The sequence below is a fragment of the Trematomus bernacchii genome, unplaced genomic scaffold (genome assembly GCF_902827165.1).
Source record: "Trematomus bernacchii unplaced genomic scaffold, fTreBer1.1, whole genome shotgun sequence".
NCBI lineage: Eukaryota > Metazoa > Chordata > Actinopteri > Perciformes > Nototheniidae > Trematomus > Trematomus bernacchii.
In genome coordinates, this window is record NW_022987739.1 from 14,472,477 (window position 1) to 14,499,644 (window position 27,168).

At 42.0% G+C, this 27,168-nt stretch overlaps 1 protein-coding gene and 1 non-coding gene across 2 annotated transcripts in view; one reads left to right on the forward strand and one right to left on the reverse strand.

Moving 5' to 3' along the window:
* hmcn1 (hemicentin 1) overlaps positions 1-27,168 on the reverse strand; it is an 80,585-nt gene that overhangs the window by 7,561 nt on the left and 45,856 nt on the right. The window contains exons 28-92 of the mRNA XM_034147735.1: positions 26,673-26,820; positions 26,404-26,530; positions 26,160-26,314; positions 25,765-26,043; positions 25,020-25,301; positions 23,786-23,894; positions 23,528-23,697; positions 23,129-23,283; positions 22,560-22,683; positions 22,324-22,425; positions 21,653-21,829; positions 21,336-21,487; positions 20,985-21,108; positions 19,004-19,179; positions 18,713-18,809; positions 18,167-18,289; positions 17,895-18,050; positions 17,097-17,378; positions 16,822-16,989; positions 15,847-15,960; positions 15,490-15,576; positions 15,203-15,394; positions 14,922-15,095; positions 14,720-14,833; positions 14,131-14,276; positions 13,877-14,027; positions 13,429-13,626; positions 13,239-13,352; positions 12,816-13,003; positions 12,358-12,454; positions 12,025-12,186; positions 11,788-11,901; positions 11,492-11,694; positions 11,199-11,280; positions 10,953-11,084; positions 10,604-10,753; positions 10,241-10,400; positions 10,022-10,146; positions 9,738-9,921; positions 9,263-9,360; positions 8,870-9,148; positions 8,572-8,768; positions 8,262-8,343; positions 7,962-8,098; positions 7,735-7,876; positions 7,428-7,572; positions 7,101-7,228; positions 6,853-7,009; positions 6,545-6,666; positions 6,262-6,426; positions 5,765-5,872; positions 5,413-5,550; positions 5,196-5,330; positions 4,619-4,888; positions 4,115-4,305; positions 3,725-3,938; positions 3,448-3,582; positions 3,088-3,278; positions 2,829-2,910; positions 2,361-2,630; positions 1,989-2,159; positions 1,711-1,881; positions 887-1,057; positions 612-782; positions 351-521 (exon numbers count right to left, since the gene is read on the reverse strand). Coding sequence (XP_034003626.1) covers positions 351-521; positions 612-782; positions 887-1,057; positions 1,711-1,881; positions 1,989-2,159; positions 2,361-2,630; positions 2,829-2,910; positions 3,088-3,278; positions 3,448-3,582; positions 3,725-3,938; positions 4,115-4,305; positions 4,619-4,888; positions 5,196-5,330; positions 5,413-5,550; positions 5,765-5,872; positions 6,262-6,426; positions 6,545-6,666; positions 6,853-7,009; positions 7,101-7,228; positions 7,428-7,572; positions 7,735-7,876; positions 7,962-8,098; positions 8,262-8,343; positions 8,572-8,768; positions 8,870-9,148; positions 9,263-9,360; positions 9,738-9,921; positions 10,022-10,146; positions 10,241-10,400; positions 10,604-10,753; positions 10,953-11,084; positions 11,199-11,280; positions 11,492-11,694; positions 11,788-11,901; positions 12,025-12,186; positions 12,358-12,454; positions 12,816-13,003; positions 13,239-13,352; positions 13,429-13,626; positions 13,877-14,027; positions 14,131-14,276; positions 14,720-14,833; positions 14,922-15,095; positions 15,203-15,394; positions 15,490-15,576; positions 15,847-15,960; positions 16,822-16,989; positions 17,097-17,378; positions 17,895-18,050; positions 18,167-18,289; positions 18,713-18,809; positions 19,004-19,179; positions 20,985-21,108; positions 21,336-21,487; positions 21,653-21,829; positions 22,324-22,425; positions 22,560-22,683; positions 23,129-23,283; positions 23,528-23,697; positions 23,786-23,894; positions 25,020-25,301; positions 25,765-26,043; positions 26,160-26,314; positions 26,404-26,530; positions 26,673-26,820 — 10,234 coding nt within the window. The remainder of the gene's footprint in view (positions 1-350; positions 522-611; positions 783-886; positions 1,058-1,710; positions 1,882-1,988; positions 2,160-2,360; positions 2,631-2,828; positions 2,911-3,087; positions 3,279-3,447; positions 3,583-3,724; positions 3,939-4,114; positions 4,306-4,618; positions 4,889-5,195; positions 5,331-5,412; positions 5,551-5,764; positions 5,873-6,261; positions 6,427-6,544; positions 6,667-6,852; positions 7,010-7,100; positions 7,229-7,427; positions 7,573-7,734; positions 7,877-7,961; positions 8,099-8,261; positions 8,344-8,571; positions 8,769-8,869; positions 9,149-9,262; positions 9,361-9,737; positions 9,922-10,021; positions 10,147-10,240; positions 10,401-10,603; positions 10,754-10,952; positions 11,085-11,198; positions 11,281-11,491; positions 11,695-11,787; positions 11,902-12,024; positions 12,187-12,357; positions 12,455-12,815; positions 13,004-13,238; positions 13,353-13,428; positions 13,627-13,876; positions 14,028-14,130; positions 14,277-14,719; positions 14,834-14,921; positions 15,096-15,202; positions 15,395-15,489; positions 15,577-15,846; positions 15,961-16,821; positions 16,990-17,096; positions 17,379-17,894; positions 18,051-18,166; positions 18,290-18,712; positions 18,810-19,003; positions 19,180-20,984; positions 21,109-21,335; positions 21,488-21,652; positions 21,830-22,323; positions 22,426-22,559; positions 22,684-23,128; positions 23,284-23,527; positions 23,698-23,785; positions 23,895-25,019; positions 25,302-25,764; positions 26,044-26,159; positions 26,315-26,403; positions 26,531-26,672; positions 26,821-27,168) is intronic.
* trnas-aga lies at positions 24,304-24,385 on the forward strand. The gene has a single exon. It is a non-coding gene; the product is annotated as a tRNA-Ser (tRNA).

Here is a 27,168-nt window from a genome sequence, read left to right on the forward strand (position 1 = left end):
TTATTTACCTGATTAATTAAATACACTGTTTGTTCCAATAAATGTTTTGTAATTGAAAATGTATAGATATTTTCATTAAAATATTCCTATGAAATAGAAGGTGGACAACAACCCAATAAAAAGAGGTGTGGCCATACTTGCCCAGTTTAGTAATACAATGCTGTTGAGTTTTTTACCAGACAGGAAAAAAGATACAGCAATCATGTTCAGTAAATTCAATGTGAAAGGCAAATACAAGTTCTATTTATTTAGATCACTTCTCATTTAAAGAGCATGTTATTGACCCAAAGGAACCTCTCCACCCTTAGCCTTTTGTAACCACTTACACTTTCTTAAACATGCTGACTCACCAGGACAGTTGGCTGTGCTGCATCTCTGTATCTGTGAATCTGCACCTGCACACGCTCGCCCACCATTGGCTGATCTGGGGTTGTCACATGTCCTGTAGCGCCTCATCTGACCTCCATTACACGTCTTGCTGCAGCTGCCCCAGCTACTCCATGGACCCCAGTTACCATTAACTAATGGAAAGAAAGTGTAAAAAATGTAAGAGAGAGAAAAGGAAAAGCCAGGAGTGAAGCCAAATGACCCGGTAAATTAATTTGACTGACTGGGGCAGGGGTCATTGTTGCAGAAGTCGATCTGGACGTCGTTGCCTTCACACTGCCTGCCAGCATGCTGAGGGGCGGGGCTGGCACAGAGGTGTGTCCTCTGTCTGGTCCCGCCTCCACATGAAACACTGCAGGCTCCCCAGCTCACCCAGGAGGACCACTTCCCATCCACTGGTGGGCAAAATAAAAGAAGCATTATAATCAGTCAGTTAAACTTTAGTATTAACTCTCTTTTAATCTGATTTAATCGTAAAGTCAGATCTCTGAGCCCTTACCAGGACAGGGTTTCTCCTTGCATAATTGAGTCTGGGTGTCTGTGCCCTCACACTGCGGCCCATCAAATGCTGGAGGAGGGTTGTTGCACAGGCGGATTCTGGACTGCATACCTTTACCACAAGACTCACTGCATGGGCTCCATGGCAGCCAAGACCCCCAGTTGCCCGAAACTGCAAGAGTGTATCAGACAGACAGTCATTATATACATACATACACTTCCATATTCAGCCCAATGGTAGAAAGTAAGAACCTTTCTTTAAGTACTGCAGTTAAATTCAATTTTTAAATAACTATTAATTTATTTGACAGCTATAGGTATCAGCAATGCTATATAAGTAATATCATATATCATAATATAACACTTACAGGACCAATATTTTAGGATTATCTTGAGGATTATATTTGTGTGCTTTTACATAAATAAGGATACATTTTAAACTCTGGTTATGCTACTTTTACTTGAGTAAATAATGTGAATAATTATTTCGTCACAGAGTCCATTATGACAGATCATAGGCCTCTGAGACCTTGTGCAATTTAAAGCAAATATTAAAACCTAGAACAAAACCACAATCTTAATTGATTCCTAGGAGGTTACAGAATTGAGATATGTATAATTTAAACAAATATATTCAAATCAAGCTCTGACTTTAGTATGTAGAAGTTGAAGAAAAGTATAATTCTACACAAACATTACATTTCAGCTGTTTGTATGGGACATCACATTGAGAGTAAGCAAGCCTTCCTGCCAGTTGTTCCTCCTCAAACCAGCTGTTCATACAGCTTACAGCCACATTTACAGAAAAGGTATTTTGTCTCTCACCTGGACAGGGTCTGACACTGCACATGATGACCTCCACTGCCCTCCCCTCACAGGGTCTGCCTCCATGCTGAGCTGAAGGGTTACTGCAGGTCCGGACCCTCGTTCTGTTGCCCTGCCCACAGGTCCGAGAACACTCCTCCCAGAGAGACCACTCTGACCAGTTACCATCCACTAAGGAGGGACAGACGTTACGATTGTGTTACCACATGTGCACTTTCACAGTTCCCTTTACCTCAATAATCAGGATGAATGCTCTGATGTATTTAAAGCACGCTCACCTGGACAGGGCTTTCCCTGACAACTGCGTGTCTCTGAGTCTGATCCTGGGCAGTGATGCCCTCCATTGGCAGGCAAGGGATTGTTACACTGTCTCAGCCTCTTCTGGGACCCGACACCACAGGACACACTGCAAGGACCCCACTCTGCCCACTCCGAGTAGCCTCCATGAACTGGAAATTGCATGATTACACAACACGTCATCAGACATTTGGTTGATTTAGTAAGTACAATTAGAGTATCACAAAACGGAGTAAAAATTCCGTGTGTGTACTCATATCTGGCCAATATATCTAGTTCTGAAGATTTTTACTATGAAAGTTGACAAAAAAATGTGGCACAACCCAAAATAACTCCCCACATGTCCTGCTCACCTCGTACAGTCAGAGTGACCCTGACCCGCACTGATCCCAGCAGGTTTCTGGCCACACACTCATATTCAGCGGTGTCTTCCTTCTGGGCACTGCTGATCCTGAGGGAGCTGTTGGAAAGGGGGGAGAAGCGGTCGTTGCCCAGCAGAGGGCGCCCCTGACGGGACCACTCTATCATGGGGGTGGGCTCACCCTCCGCCTGACAGTTGAGCACAACTGTGGTGCCAGCATCCACCACTGTATCCACCGGCTCCACTATGATGCTTGGTGCACCTGAAAGAATAGTCGATCCATATGACGAAACATATAATGGGGAATTGAGTGATTTCACACATCAACAACAACCGTGATGGTGCAATATTAAATAATTGGAGTACTCTTTTAGGTTAGAGGTATTTTCACATGCTGTCTATGTAGCAAATGCAAGATTTTATGCTAAATAGGACTGACTGAGTTAAGATAGACACTTACTCTGCAGGGTAAGAGTGACACTCCTCTCCACCACACCAGCATCATTTGTTGCCACACACATGTAGCTGCCTGCATCTTCACTCTGTAGAAAATGTAAAACACAGTTACAATCTATCAGATCAAGCCTACAAATATGTTTAGATTAACGTTATCATTTATAAATGACATCCTACTTAAGAATATATGTATGTGTCTATGTTATATATTAGACCACAGAGCCACCAGAGCACTCAGACTCTCGTCTCATGTGTTTTCATACCACTGTTCCATAGATAGCCAGAGAGCCGTTGTCCAGCTGTCGGATGCGGTTGCTGATCGAGATGTTTATTCCACCTTTGCTCCAGCGGATGGTGGGCAGGGGATCTCCCCGGACCTCACAGTTCAGGATGGCATTTCCACCCAGAGGTTCAATACGGTTGGAGTGATGTTCCCCATCAATGATAGGAGGCTCTGGAGACATCACACATCACATGATTAAGATTGAGTTGTGAGTTCAATGTTAACATTTGACCTGTCTACTATAAAGACATTTGTGAAAGAGACAACTGTGTTATACTATATTGTCATTTATGATCAGTTTCATATGTACAGTAAAAGGATTTTGAGGGACTCATTTTACCTTTGACATAAACGAAGGCCAGAGACTTGATGGTCCCTACGCTGTTTTCTGCCAAACAGGTATAGGTGCCAGAGTCGTCTTTGCTCACTCGCTCTATCACCATCTCACTGTGGCCGTTCATGTGGTCGTAGTGAACTAAAGCAGTGACAGAGGGGGGTAAAGGACGATGAAAAAAACACACGCCGCTACATAAATATGGCATTCTCTCATGGATTTTGTGGTATATGTTCAGTTTATATAAAAGCTTTTACTCATCAATAGTGACCTTGCTACATACCTGGGAGGATGTTGTTGTTAAAAATCCATGTGATTTTGGGAGGAGGGATGCCACTGACTCCACAGGCCAGTAGGAGGCGCTCTCCCTTGTTGAGGGCAACGTCTCCGAGCAGCTCAGTGAAGACGGGGTGAGTGTGGACAGACAGGGTCATCGTCTGACTGTCCTGTCCGACCGAATTTGTGGCAACACACGTATAACTGCCCGCATCATCAGGCTGGTACAAAGGGAGGGGAGAGGAGGGGAGTGTGTGCATGCAGGAAACAATCTTTAAAATAATCTTTTTGATGCAGGACAAGCCACCTTAGATATAGTCAATACGTGCCAAGTTGACTTTCTAGCAATTTACCCATATCAATAAATAGTACAATTATTTTAAAATGTTTTTTCTACCTGAGCGATGTCTATAACTAGTTCTCCGGAGGGCAGGATGGTGTACTCCCCTGTGCTTTCACTGAGAGGATTACCGTCCTTCTCCCAGGTCAAGCTTGGCTGAGGGACCCCCTCCACCACACACACCAGCTGAGCCTGACTGTTTTCCACCACCGCTACCTCCAGCTCTCCATCACGGATGGAAGGGGGGACTGCAAAGAAGTCATTGTCACATTCAAATTTAAAAGATAGTGTAGATTTGGTTGATAAACATACACTCACAAGGAGAATTGGCAGCCACAAATGCCCTGTTACTGTAACTACATTTTACATTTTGAGGCAAATTGGCTTGATCACGTAATGGGATAAGAGGAAACATGCAGTACACCAGAAGACATTTGTGGAAAATAAACTGTAACAAATATACTTTGTACTTTGTAACTTGCAGTCAGAAGTAAACACAGCTACATCATTATTTTACACAACAGTGATGTGGTTTAAAATACTACATTAATTGAAACTTACTGTGTACAGTGAAGCTCATCTCATGGCTGACCGTGCCTGCTGCATTGGCAGCAGTGCAGGTGTATCGTCCAGTATCACTTGGCTGGATGAAGGCGATCTGCAGGGATCCTGAACTGAGCACCCGTTGGCGCACAGATTCATGCAGCGGCTGCCCGTCTTTGTGCCATGTGACGGAGGGGGAAGGTGAGCCGTCAGCATGGCAGTGTAACGTTACAGAGGAGTCCACAGGTGCCAGGTACTCTACAGTCTCTGAGCTGATCACTGGAGGAACTGCAGGACACAGAAAATAGAAATACCACATGAAGTCACAACATTTTGAATATTTACTGATATCATAAGGAAATTAGGAATTAGGCTGTTAAACATGAATTTAGATGAATGAAGTTAGTTTGGGTTGAAGGTTTGTTTAACTAGTTAAACTTGCGATAAAAAAATGGTCTGTTATAAAAAAAAGATTAATGTAGCATTTCAGAAATGTAGCATTTCAGATTCCAAGGTGCATTTCTTACATGCCTGTACACATTTATGTATAACATACTATGCCTATAAATCGAGTTACTTGGAGTGTGTGCCCCACCTTGTACTCTGAGTTTGGTCTTGCCCAGCGCAGTGCCTGCAGGGTTTTGAGCCACACATATGTACGTCCCAGAGTCTGACACAGAGGCCTTAGTGATCTGCAGACTTCCATTCGGCAGGACTGTGAAACTTCCACCTGGCAGGAATCAAGGACAGGCTGTTATGACTGATTACTTGTGATTGCTGACACACACATACATGTAGACAGGAGTAATTACCTGAGGTGGGTATGTTGATGCCCTCCTTCTGCCAGGTGATGGTGGGTCTGGGTGCACCTGTGGCCCTGCAGGGCAGAGTGATTGGGTTGTTCAGGATCACATCCAGGGTGGAGGGATGAGACTGGATCACCGGGAGCTCTGAGGAGAGGAATGGGAGAAGAGGGATTCTCAGAAAGATCCCACTAATAAAGTAAAATCACAACAGAAATATTCACATTGGATCATTTACCCACAACACAACTATGATATGAGTAACAACTTTTAACAATGAATATTTTTGGCTTGCTGCTCTCTTTACAGCCTCCAGACAGCAGTTCATCTCTTGATTAATGGATCCTCAGGATGTTCTTACCCTGCACTGTGAGCTGCACATGGCGGTGGGTGGAGCCTGCAGCATTCTTGGCTGTGCATGAGTAGCGTCCTGAGTGACTGAGCTCAGCTGAGGTGATTTCTACTGGACCTGAGCACACACACACACACACACACACACACACACACACACACACACACACACACACACACACACACACACACACACACACACACACACACACACACACACACACACACACACACACACACACACACACACACACACACACACACACACACCAAATCAACCAATTTAATAAAGCTAGTAAATTAATCACACAGGACACATTTATCACTTATAATCTTAACTGCAGTGTTAGGTGAGTCACAGCTGTAGCCTTTCTAAAACTTAGCACAGGTTGAAGAATGAGCTGAAAACTAAAGCATTATTAACTCTAGTTTGCTGCCGATTTAGGAGTTTTGTTGGCAGTTTGGAAGGTCATGTACTAAATACAATACATTTATTCTGATTCTGACCTGTAGGCAGGATGCTGTAGCCTTGTCCCTCTTTAGGAAGCCTCGAGCCATCTTTGCTCCAGTGGATTGTGGGCGCTGGGACACCAGAGGCAGTGCAGGCGATGACCACTGGGGACAGTCGGGTCACAACCAGCTCTGTGGGTTCATCTGCTATAGATGGTGGAACTAGTAGGACATACAGTCAAACTTGTTAGCAAAATATCTAATACATTTAATCACATATTGACACACCCTTAATGGACGTACCAGAATAATAATGATCACATTTTAAGAGATTGCTCACCGTGGACAGTGAGGTTGATGGATCTGGAGTCTTCTCCTGCCTCATTAGAAACCACACATTCATACACAGCTGTGTCCTCGACTGTTGGTGCTATAACTACCAGGGAGCCTGATGACAGCAATCTGTAAGTAACTAAAAGTTAATGATCTAAGAGAACATTCACTATGATGTGCACCACTATGAAAATGTATCTTACAATGAAACGGTCAAGCAAATAATGTTATTAATGTGGTACTACATTCCATTTTTGCATTACAGAGTTTTTAATCTTGAGTTATAGAACAGAGAGGGAGAAAACCTGGATCAACCTGTACATATTCTGGTTCTGGTCAGTATTGATGGTTCGACCATTTTTGATCCAGCTGACGGTGGGTTTGGGTATGCCTGTGGCCTCGCAAGACAGGGTGGTCTGAACGTTGACTGTAACCGTCACATTGGTGCGACTGTCAGCGATGGAAGGAGGGACTGAAAGATGAAAAATTAGGATCATAAAATGACTGGGTGATTTTTGCTTGTGGGTGATTGTTTAAAAGTATTCATGTGTTTTACCACCCACCAAATACTTGCAGATCCACTCTCTTGCGCTGGGTCCCAGCTTGATTTGTTGCCATACACAGGTAGCGGCCAGTGTCTGTCACCTGAGCAGAGTGGATGTGTAATGACCCATCCTCTGCAAATGTATACCTGAACACATTTGTACAAACTGGTTAAGATACAGAATCGAGAAAATGTCAATAAATAGATATTGCCTATAATATTTTAACCTAATTTCTAGATTTAATATCGTGGAAATACATGATGTTCATCAGCAATCGTCATTTAATAAGGAAAATATTGCTCATTGAGAAAGAGAAAGGCATCCTAATAATATATTTTGATTTACCTGGGGTTGTTTCCTGCCAGGATGGCACCGTGTTTCCTCCAGGTTACACGAGGCGGTGGCACTCCACTTACAATACACTCAAGCACTGCAGGCTTGTCAATGTGCACTGACACGGTCTGGGTGCCTTCCTTGATGGTTGGGGCCACTGAGGACACAGGTTACATCGTTTTTTACTTGAGTAATGAATTCAGCTCTATGAATAATGATGGAGAGAATTAGTCAAATAAAAATACTGCTCTTTTATTTATGCAAGCATAGACAGTATCTCATGATATATATTAGTTTTAGATAAAATATGTCATTGTACCATTGACAGTCAGGTTAAACTGACGCGTGGTCTTGCCAGCGATGTTGCTTGCCACACAGGTATACTGAGCTCTGTCGTTGAGCTCGGCCATGTTGATTTGTAAGTAGCGGCCACCAGACAGAATACGCACTCGGGCAGAGGCCTACAAAAAGATAGAAAATCATTTGTGAATATATTTTGCGGGAAGTCATATTACTGTGGGATATGTTATTTGTTTGGTTTCTGACCTGCAATGGTTGGCCATCTTTGAGCCAGCTGAGAGTTGGAGGTGGGACAGCATCAGACTTGCACTCCAGGATAACCTGTCTGTTCTGCAGCACTGACAGGTCCTGAGGTGTGCTCTCCCCCGCAATGTTAGGAGGGACTGTTGGGGGAAATCCAGAAAGAGACCGGGTTACCTGGATTTTATGTCAGCTTACATTACATTTTATTAATTTTATTTAGAAAATATATTAGTACAATTGTAACATGCGCATGGGTGGGTCCTTTTTGTTGTACATTTAATATAAGGTAATTAAAAAACCCACCATTCACTCGAACCAGGAACTCCTTGTCGTCATCTCCTGCTGGACTGTTTGCTAAGCAGCTGTATCTGCCTGTGTCCTCCAACTGAGTGAAAAAGAGTTTAATAAAAATATGTTATCATATAGAGCATTTAAAGATGTTTTGTTCATTTTTGCTGACAAATAATATATATAACAGACAGAGAGAGTCTGCCGCGCAATTAACAATATTTAAAAGAAGTATGTTTTTGATGCTTTCATTGGAAAGGGTAAACAAATTACATTTTTATATATGAGACATTTTATTTCACATCAACCTTCCCCTGTCACTGACCTGTGCTGAGGCCACACGGAGAACCTCTCCCCCCCGCAAGAGGCGCACACTGTCTGTCTGTGGCAGCGGGCGTCCATCCTTCAGCCAGGTCAAAGAGGGCGTAGGGATACCTGAGGCCTCACACTGAAGCTCCAGGACATTATTAACCACAACAGAAACTTCTGCAGGTACTCCAGAGCCCTTGATGTGTGGAGGGTCTAAATACGAAAACATAAACAAACAATATTTCTTTCCATACTGTATATATGATTCAAAGGCTGAAGCTGGATAAAGAGAGTAATAATCTCCTCTTACTCACCCAGCACTTTTAGGTTGAAGTGGCGGCTAGCTTGGCCAGCGCTATTGTTAGCCATGCAGGTGTAGCGTCCTGTGTCATTGACCTGAGTCTGGATGATATGGATAGTTGTATTCAGGTTTAGGAACTTTAGATGGGGGTCAGTAAGTAGAGTTACCCCTTCTTTAAGCCAATACATAGTTGGGGTTGGGGTCCCATCAGCAATACAAAGCAGAGAAGCAGAGTTTCCTCTGACTACAGTCACATCCTCTGTGCCGCCGGCTCCATCCAAACCAGGAGGGACTAAGGAGAGTAATACAAAATATGAATGACTATTGTTAAACAGTTTGATCGAATTGTGTTTGGTAATAAGTGTCATTTTCAATTTTTACAAGCAAGTAATGTTTTCAGACTCACCATTCACTTGTAGTTTATAATGTCTGTTGTCCACTCCTGCTCTATTTGATGCAACGCAGGTATAGGTGCCACTGTCGGACACCTGAGTGCGTGTAATCCTAACAGAAGCCAAAGGTACAACATATAAGTGTCCAATTACAATTTAACTAGGACCCAAAAAAGACCCAAAACCAATGGATCTTTGAAAACAGCATGTCAGAAAATGAAACACTTTCTAATGCAACTCATTACAGTGAAATTGCATTAAGCAGGGAGAATTTCCATACTCATGTATTAGTAGGAATACCTGCAGGATAGTTTTAAAAAGATAAGCAACTTATTATCACATTTTACAGAAAGCGAATTAAACCTATGGCTCACACAACGATTTGCTACAATTTCTGACTAGAATCTTTCCCACAAGAAACACAAGAAGTTGTTCTTAATGCAGCACCATGTGAAACAAACTCTTCTTGAGCCCTGTCCACTGACCTACCGAAGCACCTGTCCAGCAGAAAGAAGCCGTATGTGGGAGGAGACTGACAGAGGCAGGCCATTTCTCAGCCAGTTGAGCTGGGGAGGAGGAGAGCCTGCTGCAACACACTCAATGTTGACAGAACTGTCAAGAACTGTGGTCAGCTGCTCAACTGTTTCACTGTTGCCGTCTATCACAGGAGGCACTGAGAGAGCAAAATAGAAAGCAGTCAGTGAAAAACAAACTCCTCATGCTATAAACAAGTTTGTACTGGACGATACAAATAGAAAATAAATTAAACCCACCATACACATTCAGATTGAATATCCTGTCTTCTTCCCCTGCAGTGTTGTTGGCCACACAGGTGTACTTGCCACTATCAGGTGTCTTAGCTTCGGTCAAAGTGAATGTGCTTCCATCTGGACTGATCCTGAATGCAAAGGCATTATTGCACCATCATCAACACACTCACCCATCACTGGATTGGACTACTGTGAGATCTTTTTTTATGCAGCAAGCATTACCTGAGCCCTTGGTTTCCTGTATTGTTGATGACTTCGCCATCCTTTAACCACTGGATGGTTGGAGCCGGGGTTCCCCGAGCCTGACAAACCAGCTGGATGCTTTCATTGAGAAGGACTCCCATTTCACGCGGCATCTCTGATCCAGATATGCTGGGAGGGACTAAGAAAGAATAACTGGTTTTAGCACAATCCTATAAACACATGTATTTGTATGAGAGCATACTGTCAGCACATTAATCCTGATGCTGTACTTTTCTATGGTGCTCATGGAAAGAGAAGCTTTTACATTTCTTTAATTTGCAACTGGTCTTTAGAAAAGGGTAGAACTGATTTAAATATATTTATAGTATAGTGTGCATGTACCTTGTATAGAGAGATGGTAGCTCTTGCGTGCCTTGCCCTCCACGTTGGAGGCCACACATGTGTAAGTGCCGCTGTCAGCAACCTGTGACCGCGCAATCTGCAGCTTGCTTCCTCCTGCGAAGATGTGCATCTCCAGAGACTCTGAGTCCTCTAAAGAAATACGAAGAACATATGTTTGGTATATATGAAATGACCATGACAAAGTTACAGTACCATGTTATGTAGTAGTACCCCTTTCCCTTTGTCTCATCAACAGTTACTTGTGTTAAAACAGGTTGTTTGATTTAAATGTAAGACACAGATGAAGAATAACTTTTCTGTCCCAGGAAGAATTGTACAAAAGGCTTACCTATAGGTCGTCCATTCTTTAACCATGCGAGGCTTGGAGGAGGGATTCCAGTAGCATCACAGGCAAAGGTGACTGGGTTACTGATGGTTTCCACAACACTCTCCTTTGCTGGGCCATCAATACTGGGAGGCACTGAAGAGAGAAGTAGAAAGATTTGTTTCAATATTATAATCTAAGTGTTAAGCAATTCAAAGTGTGTTTTAGTAAGTTTATATTTTTGAAGAATTAAAATATTTTGTGAGCTACCATAGATATTCAAGTGGAAGTTCTTGTCCACTTGTCCAGCAACATTGGTGGCCTTGCAGACATATTGTCCTGTATCAGACACCTGAACGAAAGAGAAGACATTCAAGAAAGATGGGAAAGAAAAACATTGAAAACAATATTATGACAAATACAAATAAGGTGACAAAGGCAAGAGTTGCTTTCATCAAAAGAAAGAGAAAAGACCTCACAGTAATGGCCACTCCGTTTGACTTGCTGAAAGAGGTTGTTAAAAAAGAAAAAAGATCAAGAACAAACAACAGCGCATCTCTTACCTCGGAGCCTTTGATCTCAAGCATCTGTCCCTCTGCCACGATGCGCAGGTTTGCCGTTTCTGTCACCATCCTGCCGTTCTTGTACCAGGTGATGGTGGGTGGAGGGACAGCGTTGGACTCACACTCCAGCTTTACTGATTTCCCAACGAGCACATTCACCACCACAGGAGAATCCCCACCACTGTCCCGGATACTTGGAGGAACTAAGAGTCAAAGGACAAAAACATTATCCATCAGTTTATGATGTAAAGTCAGGGCTTCAGTGTACATTCAACACAATATGGGTTTGTACTGACCAAAAACTGTGAGATACATTTGTTTGTATGCCTCTCCTGCTGCATTCATGGCCACACAGCTGTACTTTCCTCCATCAGAAACTTTGGCTTTCAGAATCTGTAGTGTACGACCACCTAAAGGCACAAATGAACACACCGACACATTTTAGAATAAACTGTTGTAGATCTTTGTTCAGGCTCAGATACAGATATTCTTTGCACACGTAAATAAATTAAATGTAACCCAAGTTGCAATACCTGGCATGATGAGCGCATTGGTGTTGGCCTGAATGGGACCCCTGTCATTTAGCCAGCTTAGGGTAGGAGGGGGGAAACCAGTAGCTTCACAAGAGAGTGACACAAAATGGTTCACCACCACAGTCACAGTCTCAGGACTCAGGCCGATAATGGTTGGAGGTACTTGAAGGAAAAAGATAAGAAATATTAAGTATAGCAAACAGTATTTTTAACACAATTAAATCATGTATAAAGTAGATCGAAATCAGTGCTTTCCACATGAAAGTAAATGTAGATTTCCTCTTTACACAATTTTGATAATAAAAGACAATTAAGAATGGAAATGTGACTCACCATGAACATTAAGGTTAAAGGACTTGTCTGCACTTCCAGCCACATTGTCAGCCACACACACATAGCGCCCTGTGTCCGACACCTGAGCAGTCAACACCTGATGGTTGGGAAAGACAGAGAAATGTGGAATCTAGTAAGAGCACAGATCTACTTAAATAGACAGGATCAACTAAATTAAAGTGATGAAGCAATTGTTTTGTATTGGGACAGATATTCCACTGTCTGTTGTATCCGTACCTTAGAGAGTTACACAAAAGTGGATGAAGCCAATCTAATACCAAACAATTTAAGTTTTATAAATATATTTATGGAAAGGACCTTCTGTTGATTTCATTATATTGTACAAGGGTTTCTATCTTTGGTTAATATTATAGGCTACTGTTATATAAGAGTAACTTGTATTGAAAATGGGCTAGGAAACATGTGGAGAACAACTCTCTTTGCTTTCTAGTTTTTACCTGAAGTGTTCGCCCATTGGACAAGATCCTATGTGGCCCATCAGAACTGACTGGCTGGCTGTCTTTAAACCAGGTGATCTTGGGGGCGGGGTTTCCATCCACGTAACACTCCAGTTGGGTAGTTTTGTTGACTAAGACAGTGACCTCGTCGGGCAAATCACTGTCTACTCCTCGTATGGTCGGCGGCACTATTGTAGGACAGTAACACACAATGAGAATGAGAATCAGGTTTGTTGCCAAGAAAGTTTTTACATAGGAAATGAATGCAATAAACAGTAAGCTGCTTTTGTGGTGGCAAGTTTTGGTCCTTATTGGGCCGTTGCCTCCTGCCAGAGGGGAGTGGTTGAAACGGTTAATTGCAAATAAAAACACTCCCCCCAACTGTCTGATACTTTAACCATAATGAAAATAGTTTTTACTCACATAATACTCTGACATCATACTGAATGGAGTCTTCTCCTGCTTCGTTGACAGCCACACACGTATACCTTCCTGAGTCTTCAGCCTGGGATCTGGGAATCTGTAACACTCGCCCACCTGTGAATAAAACGTCAAAGATTAGTACAAACTCATTCTCCATCTTGCTTCCTCCCTGTTTTGTGTGTCAACTCACCCGGCAAGATCAGAACTCTGTCATTTGAGGTCTGCAGTTGTCCGTCTTTGTACCAGGTGAGTGTAGGAGGAGGCACAGCATTGGTCTCACAATACAGAGAGATGGGATTGTTGAGTATCACATCTCGAACTTCCCCTCCAAAGCCTGGGGCAGACGTGCTATCACCAACTCCACCAGGCCTGTTGAAATTAGGCGGAACTGAAAAAGGAAAAAGTAATCATTTTTGTCAACTTTATTTTTGATTTTGGCTGAGAGCACACTTTAAGGCAGAAATGGTTCCTTTATGAATTAAGGATGCTGTAAAATGTTTAGTTTTAAAGCACAAACTTTTTTGCAGAAATTACTATTTTCAAACACACACACAACAACAGAACCAGAATACACTTTGAGCCCATGAAATGCATAAACAGTCTCAGTTAACACATCAGCATCAGTCGACCCAGTTCACCTTGTATATTTACATCAAAGTCCTTCTCATCCTCTCCAGCTATGTTAGTGGCTACGCAGGTGTAGCGGCCGGTGTCTGACACCTGAGCGTGTTTGATCTGAACAATACGACCGTTGGCTGTTATGGACACATGTTCATCCGTGCGCAGGATCTATGGAGGAAAAGTAATTACGAGAGTGAGGAATCAGAGCAGGTTTTACAGGTCATTTTTATTTTCTCCCATAATCTCTCATAGAATTAAATCAGATTGCTACCTGTCCGTCCTTGAACCACTGCAGTGCTGGGGTAGGAAAGGCCTGAGCTGCACACTCGAGGGTCAGCGTGCTGTTGACCTTGATCTTGACCTCTTTGGGTGCCAGTCCCTCCCCTGGAATATCATTCTTATTGATCTGAGGAGGAACTGGGGTCAAGAAACATGTTTAGAATACATTGATATTGTTTATATGATCATGTTTCATCCATCACCAATAATTTACAGATTTAACACGTCATATCTGATCATTACTATCAGTATTTGAGCTATAATATTTATATTATACAGTACTCTCTTGAGCTTCCCTCTCGTAAATGTGCTTGACTAATCTGTCTTTTCACTCTTAATTTACCAAGATTTCTTTAGTCAGTAAGTCATTGTTTAATGCTTTCTTAATGATGAATGACTTATGAGCTAACCTGTGGTAAACAACATTTCAAATGGGGCTTTTGAATGATTCGTTGTGGGAAAATCAGTTTTCAGATATTTTAATTACATCAAATCATCAATTATATTTCAGTCGATAAAGATTGTCTTTGAGGAAAGCTCTATTAAGATACAGCATGTTCTCAAAGAAACATAAATCTCACCATAAACCTTGACCTCATAGTGCTTCAGGGTCTCTCCAGCCTCATTAGTGGCCACACAGGTATATCTCCCAGCATCCTCTTCTTTAGCGTTCAGGATCTGCAGGGTGCGCCCACCTGTGAAAGCATGGGTGATGGATTACAGACCCTACTGCTGTATTCTATTACATTTCAAGTCTATTGTTATGTAAGTGTGATGTCAAACCTGGAAGGACTCGGACGCTGCGACTTGACTCAAACGGAGTGCCGTCCTTGAGCCAGACGATGAGAGCAGGAGGGTAGGATTGGACTTCACACACGAGAGAGGTGGGGCTGCTCAGAGTGACGGTCACCTCCTCTGAAGAACCGTCAGGTCCTGATCCAGCAATGGTGGGAGAAACTGGCAAAAAAAGGAGGGAAAAGCACAGTAATAAAACTAAAAGTAATACACCTACCAAATAGTTGTATTCATACTGTAAATAATACAAAAAGGCATTGTGTTTGTACCCAGGACATTGAGGTTGAAGTGCCGGCTGCGTTCCCCTGCACTGTTGGATGCCAGGCAGCTGTACCTGCCGGTGTCTGCAATTTGGGCTGCAGATATTTGGAGGAAACGGCCGTGAGACAGAACCTGGTGCCGTGTGTCAGGCACCAACAGCTGTCCATCCTTCAGCCATTTAATCTCTGGTACAGGGTTACCTATGAAATAAATGAAATTAGCAATACTCAATTGATCAAGTGAATTCTCATTAGCAGAACACGAGATTTAGACGCCAATGTGTCTTGTCACTTACCTGAGGCCTCACAGCTGAGAGTGATGTTGTGTTTCTCCTTCACTTTAGTGTCCGCCACAGTTCCCTCGACCACAATGCTTGGTGGAACTGTCGAATCAGACTGAAAATCAATTACAATGTTCTCACTGTTTTCCCAGTGATCACAGCAAGATACATGTTTATCATATTATTTTTTTTGAATTAATGTAAATGAAATCCAATGTCCTATAAATGTAAACACATTTTCACACCTGACACCAGATTTGTTATTTTATTTAATTGGATTGGATTTGAATCTGTATCGTGAAGTTCTCATTTTCACTCAATATGATGCCATCTAACAAAAATAATAATAAAATAGGTTTTTTATATCTTTACCAAGGATGTCGAGGTCAAAGTTCTTTCTTTCCTCTCCCGCGATGTTAGACACAATGCAGGTGTACCTCCCAGCATCCTCCACTGCAGCATGCATTAGACGCAGGCTCCGGCCACCTAGATATATAACAAGCCAATTATTTCCCTTTATTTGGTGTAATAATGGAATGTTTTCAAAGGCAATGTAACCATTAATCTACCCGTTTTTTTTTACAAAAGAAAAGCATACCATGGACGTGTAAACAACATTCAAATCCTGTGGGTCACCCCTCTTTGAAAACAAAAAATGAACGAGAAGAATTGAGACTCTGAGGCTCACAGCTGTTAAAACATTTAGTCGGTAATCAGTTATAATGATATTTAAGACAAATTTAATCTGTATCTACAAACTGTGTCCTAGAAGGGTTAACGAGAATCTCCAGAGAAAACAAGTAACAACCACTTAGACAATGTTTTGGTTTGCAATTCCTGAGCTCATGCCAAAAAATGTAGAAAAGTCAAACACAAAATCATATTGGCAGGGAACGGTATGTTTAACTTGAGGCAATGGTTTAATTTGGAGACCTCAATATGTCTTGTAAAAGGTTTAAAAACACAATTCAAAGCAATTGCTCCCGTTCGACTTATTTCACAATTCTCTGTCAGTTGAGTTTGGCCCCAGTGGCAATGATCCTATTACATCCTATTACTGGTGATGTATTGCAACTGCTTGGCCTTGGAAATCATCGAGGAAGCCAAAAGTTCAAGTTACTCTGAAATCGAGGCCATCATTTAGATTTTTGGTGGCTTGTTTTCATTGAGTCCTTCATGACTAGCAAGCTAAAGTATACATTTCTTTAGATGTTTGAAGATATCTGACATGGCACACAATAACATGGGGAGATCAATCTTGAAAAACGGTTAACATTTAAAATAAATAAGGTTGTATAGCTTTTGTAACATTTTTTTTCAAGCTCATTAGGTCACACAGTTACTCACCAGAGAGGACGCGCACTGAACTCGTAACTTTGATTGGCCGACCATCCTTTAGCCAGGTGATGGCAGGTAGAGGGATACCAGAGGCCTCGCAGCTCAGAGCAACTGGGTTCTTCACTACAACACTCACATTCTCTGGCTGCTGCACCTGACCAATTATGCTAGGTGGGACTGAAAAAGAGGAGAAATTAAAGAAAGAAATATAAGACCTTGAAATGGTCTGTAATTCTCCTAACTGATGAACAAAACAGAAAAAGCAAAATAGACAGTTTTCATACCATGTACACTAATGTCATGCTTGCTGTCAGCCTGTCCGGCCACATTGACAGCGATACAGGTGTAGCGTCCTGTGTCTGACACTTTAGCATCTTTAATCTTTAACAGCCTCCCCTCGTTCAGGACTTTGGCTCCGTGCTGGCCTGTGATTGGCCGGCCATCTTTCAACCATGTGATGGCTGGTCGGGGCACGCCCTCTGCAGCACACTGTAGGGTCACATCACCTCCTTTTGTGAGGGCAACGTTATCCGTGTCGCCCTCGCTGCGTCTGATGGAAGGGCGGACTGAAGTGGAAGAGAAGCAGGTGAGTTGGTGCTCTAATCCTTCAAGAGATGCTAAGCACATGACAATCTAGTTTTTCATACTGTATGGCTTTTACAAAATGACCTGCATACATATATACCTTTCTTTTAAACTTAGAGGCATAATTTAAGTGGCTCCAGTTACATGCATGATGTTTTAGTCATTTTAAACACGGTAAAGTCTACACACATTTTCCCCCTGCTTTCTTTGTTCATAAAAGGAAACATCCATTTAATGTCTTACACCTAGCCTAATCCTTGGTCTAAAATACTTAAAATAAAGAATAATAAGGAACACTTTCTACACGGTTGCTTCTTTTTTAACTTATTTACTATTACTCTTTACCACAATGCAGTTACCTACCAACATGTAAAATGCATCACATTTTTGCCACATGTAACGGATTTCTCTGGCAGTGCATTCTTCTAAAAAGGCAAACATTTAAACTGAAATGAATTGGATATCTAGATGTCACAGATCTGGTAGAACATACACACCATAAACCTGCAGGCTGTACTCTTTTGAGGTGGTGCCGGCCGTGCTGGAGGCTGTGCAGGAGTAAGAGGCTGTATCTGTCCTCTCGGCGCTGGAGATCTGCAGCTGACGACCTCCTGACAAAACCCTGAGCCGTTGGTCCGACTTGATCTCAGAACCTGGGACAAATACAGAGGACAGGTTAGTCTGGTTTCTCACAGTACATTAAACAATGACCACATAGAGTAGCAATACTTTTGCTCTTTGTGTCTCTACAAACAAATAAGACACTTACCATCCTTCCTCCAGGTTAGGCTGGGGGGCGGTATCCCACTGGACTCACACACCAGAGTGATGAGACTTCCTTCAGTCACAGTCATAGGAGAAACCTCCTCTGAGCCACGGATACTGGGAGAAACTGAGATAATGACATGCACCAAAAGGAGGCGCTCACATCACATTCAATGTACATGCTGGTGCATTTCACTGAGGTGAAAGTGAGAAAGTCCTAACAAGTTCCTAACAAATCCCTTCTGCAACATCACTGTTGAATGTGAGAGGAAAAGGAAATGTTAACATGTAAATAACACTGTTGATATCATGTTTTAAGCCAATGAGGCCATCACTGTTTTTCATAGAGATTGGGCGCAGGTTAATCAATGGTCTTTTACAACTAATCAAATATCTTATATTAATATCATAAATAAATGACAGAAATATATATAAAATCTATTTTATATTTGACTTTTTACTTTCAGATTCAGCTTCTTAGCCAACACAAACTTATTCTTATAAAGCAGTTTAGCAAACATATAGAGCCAACAAATCAAGATAAACTCACCCCAGACGTTAAGATTGTAGTTCTTCTCTGTTTTCCCAGCAACATTGGTGGCTTCACAGGAATACCTGCCTGAATCCTGCACCTGGGCACTATCCACCTAACAATATTAGAAAAATCACAAGATATGGTAATACACTGACAAACTCTGAACTCCAATTAAAAACAAGGTGAATAGTAAAAGTACAATGATTTTGATTAGGAGGAACTTAAAATACACAAGCTATATCAAAGTACTATCACCTTTTACAAAGATTACGAAAACTGTTTTATGATTCATAATTTCGGCTGTACCTTAAGCACACTCCCATCTGCTGACACAGTCAGACCGGGCTTCCTGAAGAGTGGGCGGCCATCTTTGCGCCAGGAGAGGGTCGGTGGAGGGATTGCATCGCTCTGGCACTGCAGCTCCACTGGACGGCCGAGCATCACCGTGGCATTCACCTCCTCACCCTTAATGTTAGGGGGCACTGCGGGAGACATGAAGGCAAACTATTGAAATTGTTTCTCTAACAGATTGAAGAAAAAAGTATGTCTGCAAAATGGAGAGATTTAATGATCTGGGCATACTGGACACACACTATTCAAGTGTTCTTTTACATTAATTGAACTTGAAAGCTATCCCACAGGGAAATTCTAAATGCTGTAAACTCCTTCATATTACATCATTAGCAAAGAGAAACCATTGCTTCCTGAGATCCAAAGGCTCTGTTAAATTGGGCATCTGGTGCTCTTTAAGTACTAATTCTATCTTGGGCTATGACTGCATCATTAAACCAGTTCAACATTTTCTGTGGCATTAACAATCAAAGTTGCTTAATTTCCAAGAAGTTCTTGAAACCTGATCTCAATGCAAATTGCTAACATGCACTGCATAATGACTCAAGTGCAAAGAAATGTGCACAAGAATGTTTTTGCGCCCTGTGACTTTCTAAGCAAAACAACAAAAGATTGCTGAGATCGGTTAACTAGATTTCTTATTTCTGGGACTTTTGAGCAATAGGGAGGGAAAACAGTGGGAAATGCTGTGCAACAAGTCAGGAAGTGTCTGGAGGTCTCCACCCCATGAATGGCTCTATTCTAACAAAAAACTGGACCAATAAAAAACATCTACATTATGTGGCGATTTTGATCATTTAAGCTTCTGTTTCTGAAGCAAGACAGTCAAACTTTTGGGTGAATCTGGCCTGGCCTAGAAAAGGACTGCTGGCTCATTTCCCTTCAGTAGGGTCATGGGGGAGAGACTGACAGGCCCTCAGCTCAGCATTCGGCCAGACACAGGAAGCTACAGAAGAATGGTAGCAATTACCACAACAAATCCGCCTTTATTTCTGCGGACAAGCTTTTTTTGATCTTTCGGAGGAAATGCACGTCATGTGGATGTTTGTATTGAGCATACATATATTGAAACAGACATACAGAGACAGACACACCGGCACATATTCTATATGTAAACTACTTGTCTCCTGTAGTTTGTACTCCTCATTGACAGTAGCTTTGATCAGACTTGTATAACAAATCATCTGCCATCACGCTCAGCTCTGTGTAGAAAACTGACATGGTTTATTGAAATGCTAAACGTAGTCAAAGCATACTTCCTCTACAGACGCATGTTTTGCTAGAGGCCCTTTTCAAATATAGCTTCACTATTTTATTGATAGATCTGGTGCTCTAGTAAAGGACATTTGAAAGTCGGCCATAATCATAACTCATTTAAACAAGAAGGGAACAAAGAGTGTTATGAACATGACGTCTTGAGGAAAATCATTTAAATATAAAAACGTTTCTTTCAAGCATGCCTGCCTAGAACATGCCAAAGGAAGCCAATGTTTTACAACAATTTTATTGCTCATATTAAAGGATTCCGATATAAAAATGTAATTACTGGCTGATATAAAGCTCAATCTGTAATCTAAAAGTTTAAAAAGAGAAACCCCCACTATCCTAAATCAAAACATAAGATTGAAACATCCTCGAGCTGCAAATTCTTTCCATTGTTGATTCATCTCATGGTTATTTTCTCAATTAGTATATTAATCGTTTGCCTGCTAAATGTAAGAAAATAGTGAGAGTCCCTGAGTTATAGAGGACATACATTATTTAAATATTATTTTCTCTGTGACTAACAATCAAAGATATTCAGTAAACAATCATAGAGGAAGAAAAGCAAAAATCTGAAACCATAGCATTTCAAAAATGTTTGAAAGAGAAGAGAAGATGGATATACGTAATCTTTGCACATGTAAATGTTCGTAAAGACTTGTGATCTACTCACCATAAACCCTCAGGTCGTACTCTCTGTGTTGTTCTCCTCCTGCATTGAAAGCCACACAGGTGTACCTGCCTGTATCACTAACCAGAGCGCTGTTCAGAGAAAGCACTCTGCCACCAGACAAGACCTAACAGGGAGAAAGAGACGATTAGACACGGCACACATGCAAGTACACAATAACAGCCAACTAAAAACCTACAGAACAAATCCATCTCTATGACACGTTTTATGAAAATGCAGACATATTGTAAATATCGAATGAAATGATGATGAATGAAACATTAAACCAAAATTGAAATCAAAGTACAAATCCATAGCATCATATTGATATGCGTTGACATAATGTATACACACCTGAATGCCATGTGATACACTTGCCACAGGGCTGCCATCTTTGAGCCATGTGAGGCTGGGCAGAGGAACACCGGTGGCCTCACACTGCAGCCTGGCAGCCTCGTTCACAACAACTGTCACTGTGCCCCCTCGACTGGAGATGATCGGAGGCACTGCAAGGACATTTAAATAATTGCATAAATCCATGACAGATACATTCTACAATGCTGCTGAAGGTTTATAAAGTCAGATAAGATGGATAAATTAATGTTATCTTTACCCTGTGTCACCTAACTGTTATTAAGGAATAGCCAATCTCAGTTGTAATGTGTGCTCACCGTACACCTGCAGACTGTGGGATATCTCAGCAACTCCAGCCAGGTTGACCGCTACACATCTGTACATCCCAGCATCAGACAGTTGAGCTCGTTCAATCTCCAGCACCTGGCCACGCTTCAGCATAGTGACCCCAGCAGCACTTGTCAGCGGTCGGCCATCTTTGTACCAAGTGATAGCTGAAACACAAAGGTTATTCAAGGCTTTACATAAAGCAAATGGAAAATACATATTAATGACATCTTAAAATGGTGAAGTTGGAGTGTACAAAAAATGTATTAAAAGCAGAAATGTGTTTCAATTCTGTCTGACTAGCAATGGACAATGGAATCTCAAATCTAATTAAATCATTATACATGCAACATTGTTCACATAAATCGGATTTTTGTAGAGGAACACGTTCTGTTAATTGCAGAGAAATCACAAGAAAAGTGTTAAATTCCACTTGAACTTGACTTCTTAACTGCACTGTTGTCCATTGGAAAATAAAGGCAGTGGAAAGAGAGTAAAGCTGCCTGAAGGGAGTCATCTGAGATCAATTTTCTGCTGTTCCATTAACGCTTAAAGATAAGGCAAGCAGCAGTATAGACGGTTCCAGCACAGCGGTCAGAGGAAACTACGCCCTGGAGCCTGAGAGTGAGCACAGCAGGGACGGAGGAGGAAGCCCTCTTACCGGGTAATGGGCTGCCTGTGGCCTTGCACTCCAGCTCGGTGGGAAAGCCTGAAAGGATGGTCTGGTTGATGATGTCTCCAGAGTAGGGAATACTGGGAGGCTCTGAGGGACACACACAAGAGCAGTAATATATCAGATGATACTCTCCTGTCTCCACCTAGCCCCTCGACACAGAGCACAGAGAGAAACCTACATGACAGAGACCAGAGATAGTGCTGTGTGTATCTTTAAGTTACCATGGACACTGAGTCGAATGTGCTGTTGGGCTTCACCGGCTGCATTGGTGGCCAGGCAGGTGTATTTTCCAGAGTCCTCCAGTCTTGCCTCTTTGACCTTTAGCAATCTGCCCGCCGACTCCAGCTGTTACATACACAAGCAGAAACACACACAGGATATACAACATTACGACTGGTAACTATTTCAAATGTGAGCAAAGACAGATATTCCACATGTTGCAATATTGTGTCAGTTTTAGAATCAAACAGCTGATACCAATCAGCCAATGACTTCACTGCTTTGCCTGAACTAATGCTATTCTTTATTAGTGTCCTCAAGCAAACGCAGACAATTACTGCTAAAAACTAATCACAGGCCAAGGGGCAACTGCAATCTGTTCCCATCTAGATTACAAAAATAGAACAAGGCCTCATTTATTTTGCGTGGCATGCAAATTCATGAACGACTTACATTGTTTGGTGCATTTCAGGAGCATCAGTCTACATTTTATGTTTGCCTGAAGCTGTGTCTACTCAGGTGGTTCGTCATATAAAGAAAATATATATATTATGTCAATTAGGGTTCCAACCTCAAGGTGCCCCTGTGTTGAGTCGACAGGTCGGCCATTTTTAAGCCAGGTAATGCTGGGAGGAGGGATGCCGCTTGAGATGCACTCTAGACCGATGGTCTTGTGGAGAACCACTGAACGTTCTGCAGGCCCGGTGGTACGAATGGATGGAGGAACTTGGAAAATTAAGAGGATAGAGTTATTCTACTAAAAACAGCAAATTGTGAAAGAGAGACATTAGAAAAAGGCAAAGAGAAGTTTTTACCCAAAGTGGGAGTGTCCATGTGGCTTGCATTTAAAGCACAAATTACATTTATTAGAATTATAGTGTGTGCAAAATTATCAACCCTACTTATAGTATTGGTTGTCAGAAAACTATGCATTCTCAAAGAAGAATTTAAAAGAAATGTATAATTTTACCATGGACAACTACTTTGAAGTCCCTCTCGTGGTCTCCTGCTTCATTAGTGGCCACACATTGAAAAGGCGCCGTGTCAGAGACCTGAGCGCGGGAAACGATTAGCCGTCGACCGCTGGCTGCCACACGCAACCCCTCACCCTGTCGGACTGGTTTACCATCTTTATACCACCTGCAAAAGAAAATATATTGCAGTGAATATATGTGTCTACATGTATATTTTAATCAGTTCACATAAATGCTTGAGATGTAGATCTTACGTGATGACGGGTGCAGGGTTTCCAGTGGCCTGACACTCCAGCTCCAGAGGGCTGTTGATTATCACCGTGCTGTCCGTCACATCATCAGCTCCATCAATGAAAGGAGGGACTATGAAAAAATAAAAAGTTGGGGACATTTTTAAATTGTATTTAAATGTAGTCAATGCTGGGAAATTAGAATAGGATTTGCTTATATCTGAATTAGTTAAAGTCAACTTTTATTTTACTTTTATTAACTGTTATTCCATACATTTATTCCTTTTTTTCTTTTGCTGATAGTGACAATAACACAAAAGATAAATAACAATGGTATGAGGAATTTAAAGATAAGATCTCCAGCCTGGGGTTTGCTTTTAAACTGAATGTCCTGTTTTTCTTGTGAAGAATTCTTGTGAGTATATCACTCACACATGCAGAGCCGCGGTGAAGGGACAGGTGTCCGCTTCTCATGTGGAATGCACACATGGTGCAGATAGCAACCGCTTTAACAGGAAGTGACAGTTAAATCATGTTTCACAGTTGTCTTGGCCGAGTGGTTAAGGCGATGGACTAGAAATCCATTGGGGTCTCCCCGCGCAGGTTCGAATCCTGCCGACAACGGCTCAAAACTTTTCCAGCTGACACAAACTGTTAAAGGCTACGTGTCAGCTGGAAATGTGACAGGCTTTATTTTTGGGTAGTGATTAGAATTGCTCAGAGTGACTGAATACCAGAGAGGTTACTTCCTATCTGTAATCTGTTAACAGAAGTTTAAAAAACACATTTAGACAACTCTAAATTTTTTCATACCCTGAAGATAGTCCTGCTTTGGCATTTACCTTTTCGGAAGTGTCTTCTCTCTGATGTATTTTTACCCGGCATTGACTGACTCAAATGTTTGGCTTTCTGTTCTTTATATTTCTTTTGAATCTGCATTTTTTTTTTAACAGGGGGGACCACATGCTAAACTGCGGTTCAAAAACTAGGTACTAACATTTATGTCCAAAAAATAAATGTATGTCCAAAGAACAGTGAGGTCAGGCTTAGGCTTTAGAATAATTATATGACAACAACATGAATGCACACAAACAAGCCAGCCTTGAAAGTGATTTTATATAATGTTGAAAGGTATTGTATGAATTTTCTGTGCACAGAGATAGGCTACTTGTTTCCCAGAAAGTCTAGTTAGTTTGGGTCTGTGTGTGTGGGTGCTGTGCATGCTACTGTCAGGAGAGGATAGAGAGTGTTTATATACCCAAAACTTTGACGTCGTATTTGACTTCCTTCTCTCCAGCGATGCTCGTAGCCACGCAGACGTAACGTCCCGAGTCTGACACCGTGGCTGAAAGGATTTCTATTTTACTCCCCTGCTCGAGAAGACGGACGCTTTCACCATCGCGCACAGGAACTCCGTCCTTCAGCCATGTGAGAGAGGGGGGAGGGTGTCCCCCAGCCTCACACTCCAGAATCAGAGGCTTACTGAGAACCACTTTCCTCTCAGTTGGCCCGTCCTCACCCCCAGCAATGGTAGGAGGCACTGGGGGGGGGAAAGAACATTAAAAAGGGAACAGAACAAAAGAAGGGTTAAGGCTTCAAATACTTTTTCTGCTTAACTGATGTCTTATTTACATCTCACACTCAAGGCTTTCAAAAGCCAACTGCATGTACAATTGCTTTATGCATCAAGTCCTGTAGTTTGTATCCATTGTTGTGCTCCTACAAGATCAAGGATTTTATTTTCACATTGAATTGTTTGCCAAATATCCACAGCTGTTCAAAATTATTCTTGCCTGTTGCAAAGGTCTTTATGGTTTGTGATTGAAACCAAATGCCTTAAAGCCTTGAAAATCTGATTTAATGTCACAATGTGCTCTCGATTTTTTTAACTCACATGGTAAATATTAGCTTCTAAAAGCTTTTTGTTTTAGGCAGACAAAAAATGACACAGAAAAAAACAAATATGTGTATAGATTATAAGATGTCAGAGGTGGAATTCTTACAGTAGACGTCCAGTACAAAGCTCTTCTCAGCGCTCCCGGCCACACTGGTCACCTTGCAGGTGAACAGGCCCGCATCTGATGCCTGCGCGCGGGGGAACTTCAGGTAGTGGCCCCGCTCGACGTACTGAACCTGTCTGTTGGACAGGATGGCCTCTCCGTTTCGATACCAGGTGATGGAAGGAAGCGGCACTCCGCGAGCCTCACACTCCAGTGTTACTGTCGTGTCCAGCAGGGCTGTGGCCTCTGTGGTGATGTTACCGCCTTTGATGGAGGGGGGCACTGGAACAATACCACAAAACTGTGTGAGTAAGCTGTATTTCGTCATGTGAACTTACCAAATAAAGAGTAGGCTCTGCATATAAGTACATGACTGTGTAGTATGTGTCAAAACTCACCATAAACACTGACGTTAAAGTCCTTGGATTGTTTGCCGGCTGTGTTCACGGCACTACACTGGTAGCGGGCCTTGTCTCCAAGACGAGCACTCTTTATCTTCAAAACCTGACCCCTGTTGGTGACCTCCAGGTTTGGATCACCAAGGAACACCAGCCTAGAAACAGATGTTTTAACTGTTTTTTTTCAACTAATTTGACCATTGTTACCATAATAGTGAATGATATATTATTGGAAGGCACTTACTTCCTGTCCTTGTACCACTGGATTGTTGGAAAAGGTACACCTTGTACATTGCATTCAAGACTGATCTCCTGTTTTACAATGGCTGAAACATCTTGGGGAGAGGCTGACCCCACAATGGTTGGTGGGACTGGGGCGAATAAGATATTGTATGTTATAGATCTAATCCCAAATTACATTTGTGTATCAAGGTTTGTTCTGTCTGAAACTATGCAGACAGTGTTTTTTTCATTAGGAGTTTCCATAGACAATCACTCAATGTCATAACTCACCCAGTATATCCAGGAAAAAGTCCTTTTCTGTGCTGCCAGCGATGTTTATCGCTTTACAGCTGTAGCTGCCTGCATCTGCTGTGGCTGCCTTCAGTAGTCTCAGGGATTTTCCCATGTCAAGAATCTGGATGGTGTTACTACCAACTACCTGTCATTCAATACAAATAAATAAATCAAACACAAAAGCAAAGACAACAGCATAAGTTACAATTTAGGAAATAGTGCCTGACAGTAATTATGGGGCTAATTGTAATACATCATGATAAAAGGATCTAAACAAAAAAAAAAAGCTGCTTGTAATTGAGGCATGAAAAACTAAATACTGTATGCCTAAGAAAACATTAAAAGAAAACATGTTTCTATTACAGCTTGGAGCAAAAAACATTCAGAGAGCATATTGGATTGCTCAGAATTAGCTGATGAAAGTAAGTGCTCTGAATTTCCCTTCTGTGCCCAGCAGGATTCATGTGTGAAGCAGCCAAGGGAACAGAAAGCA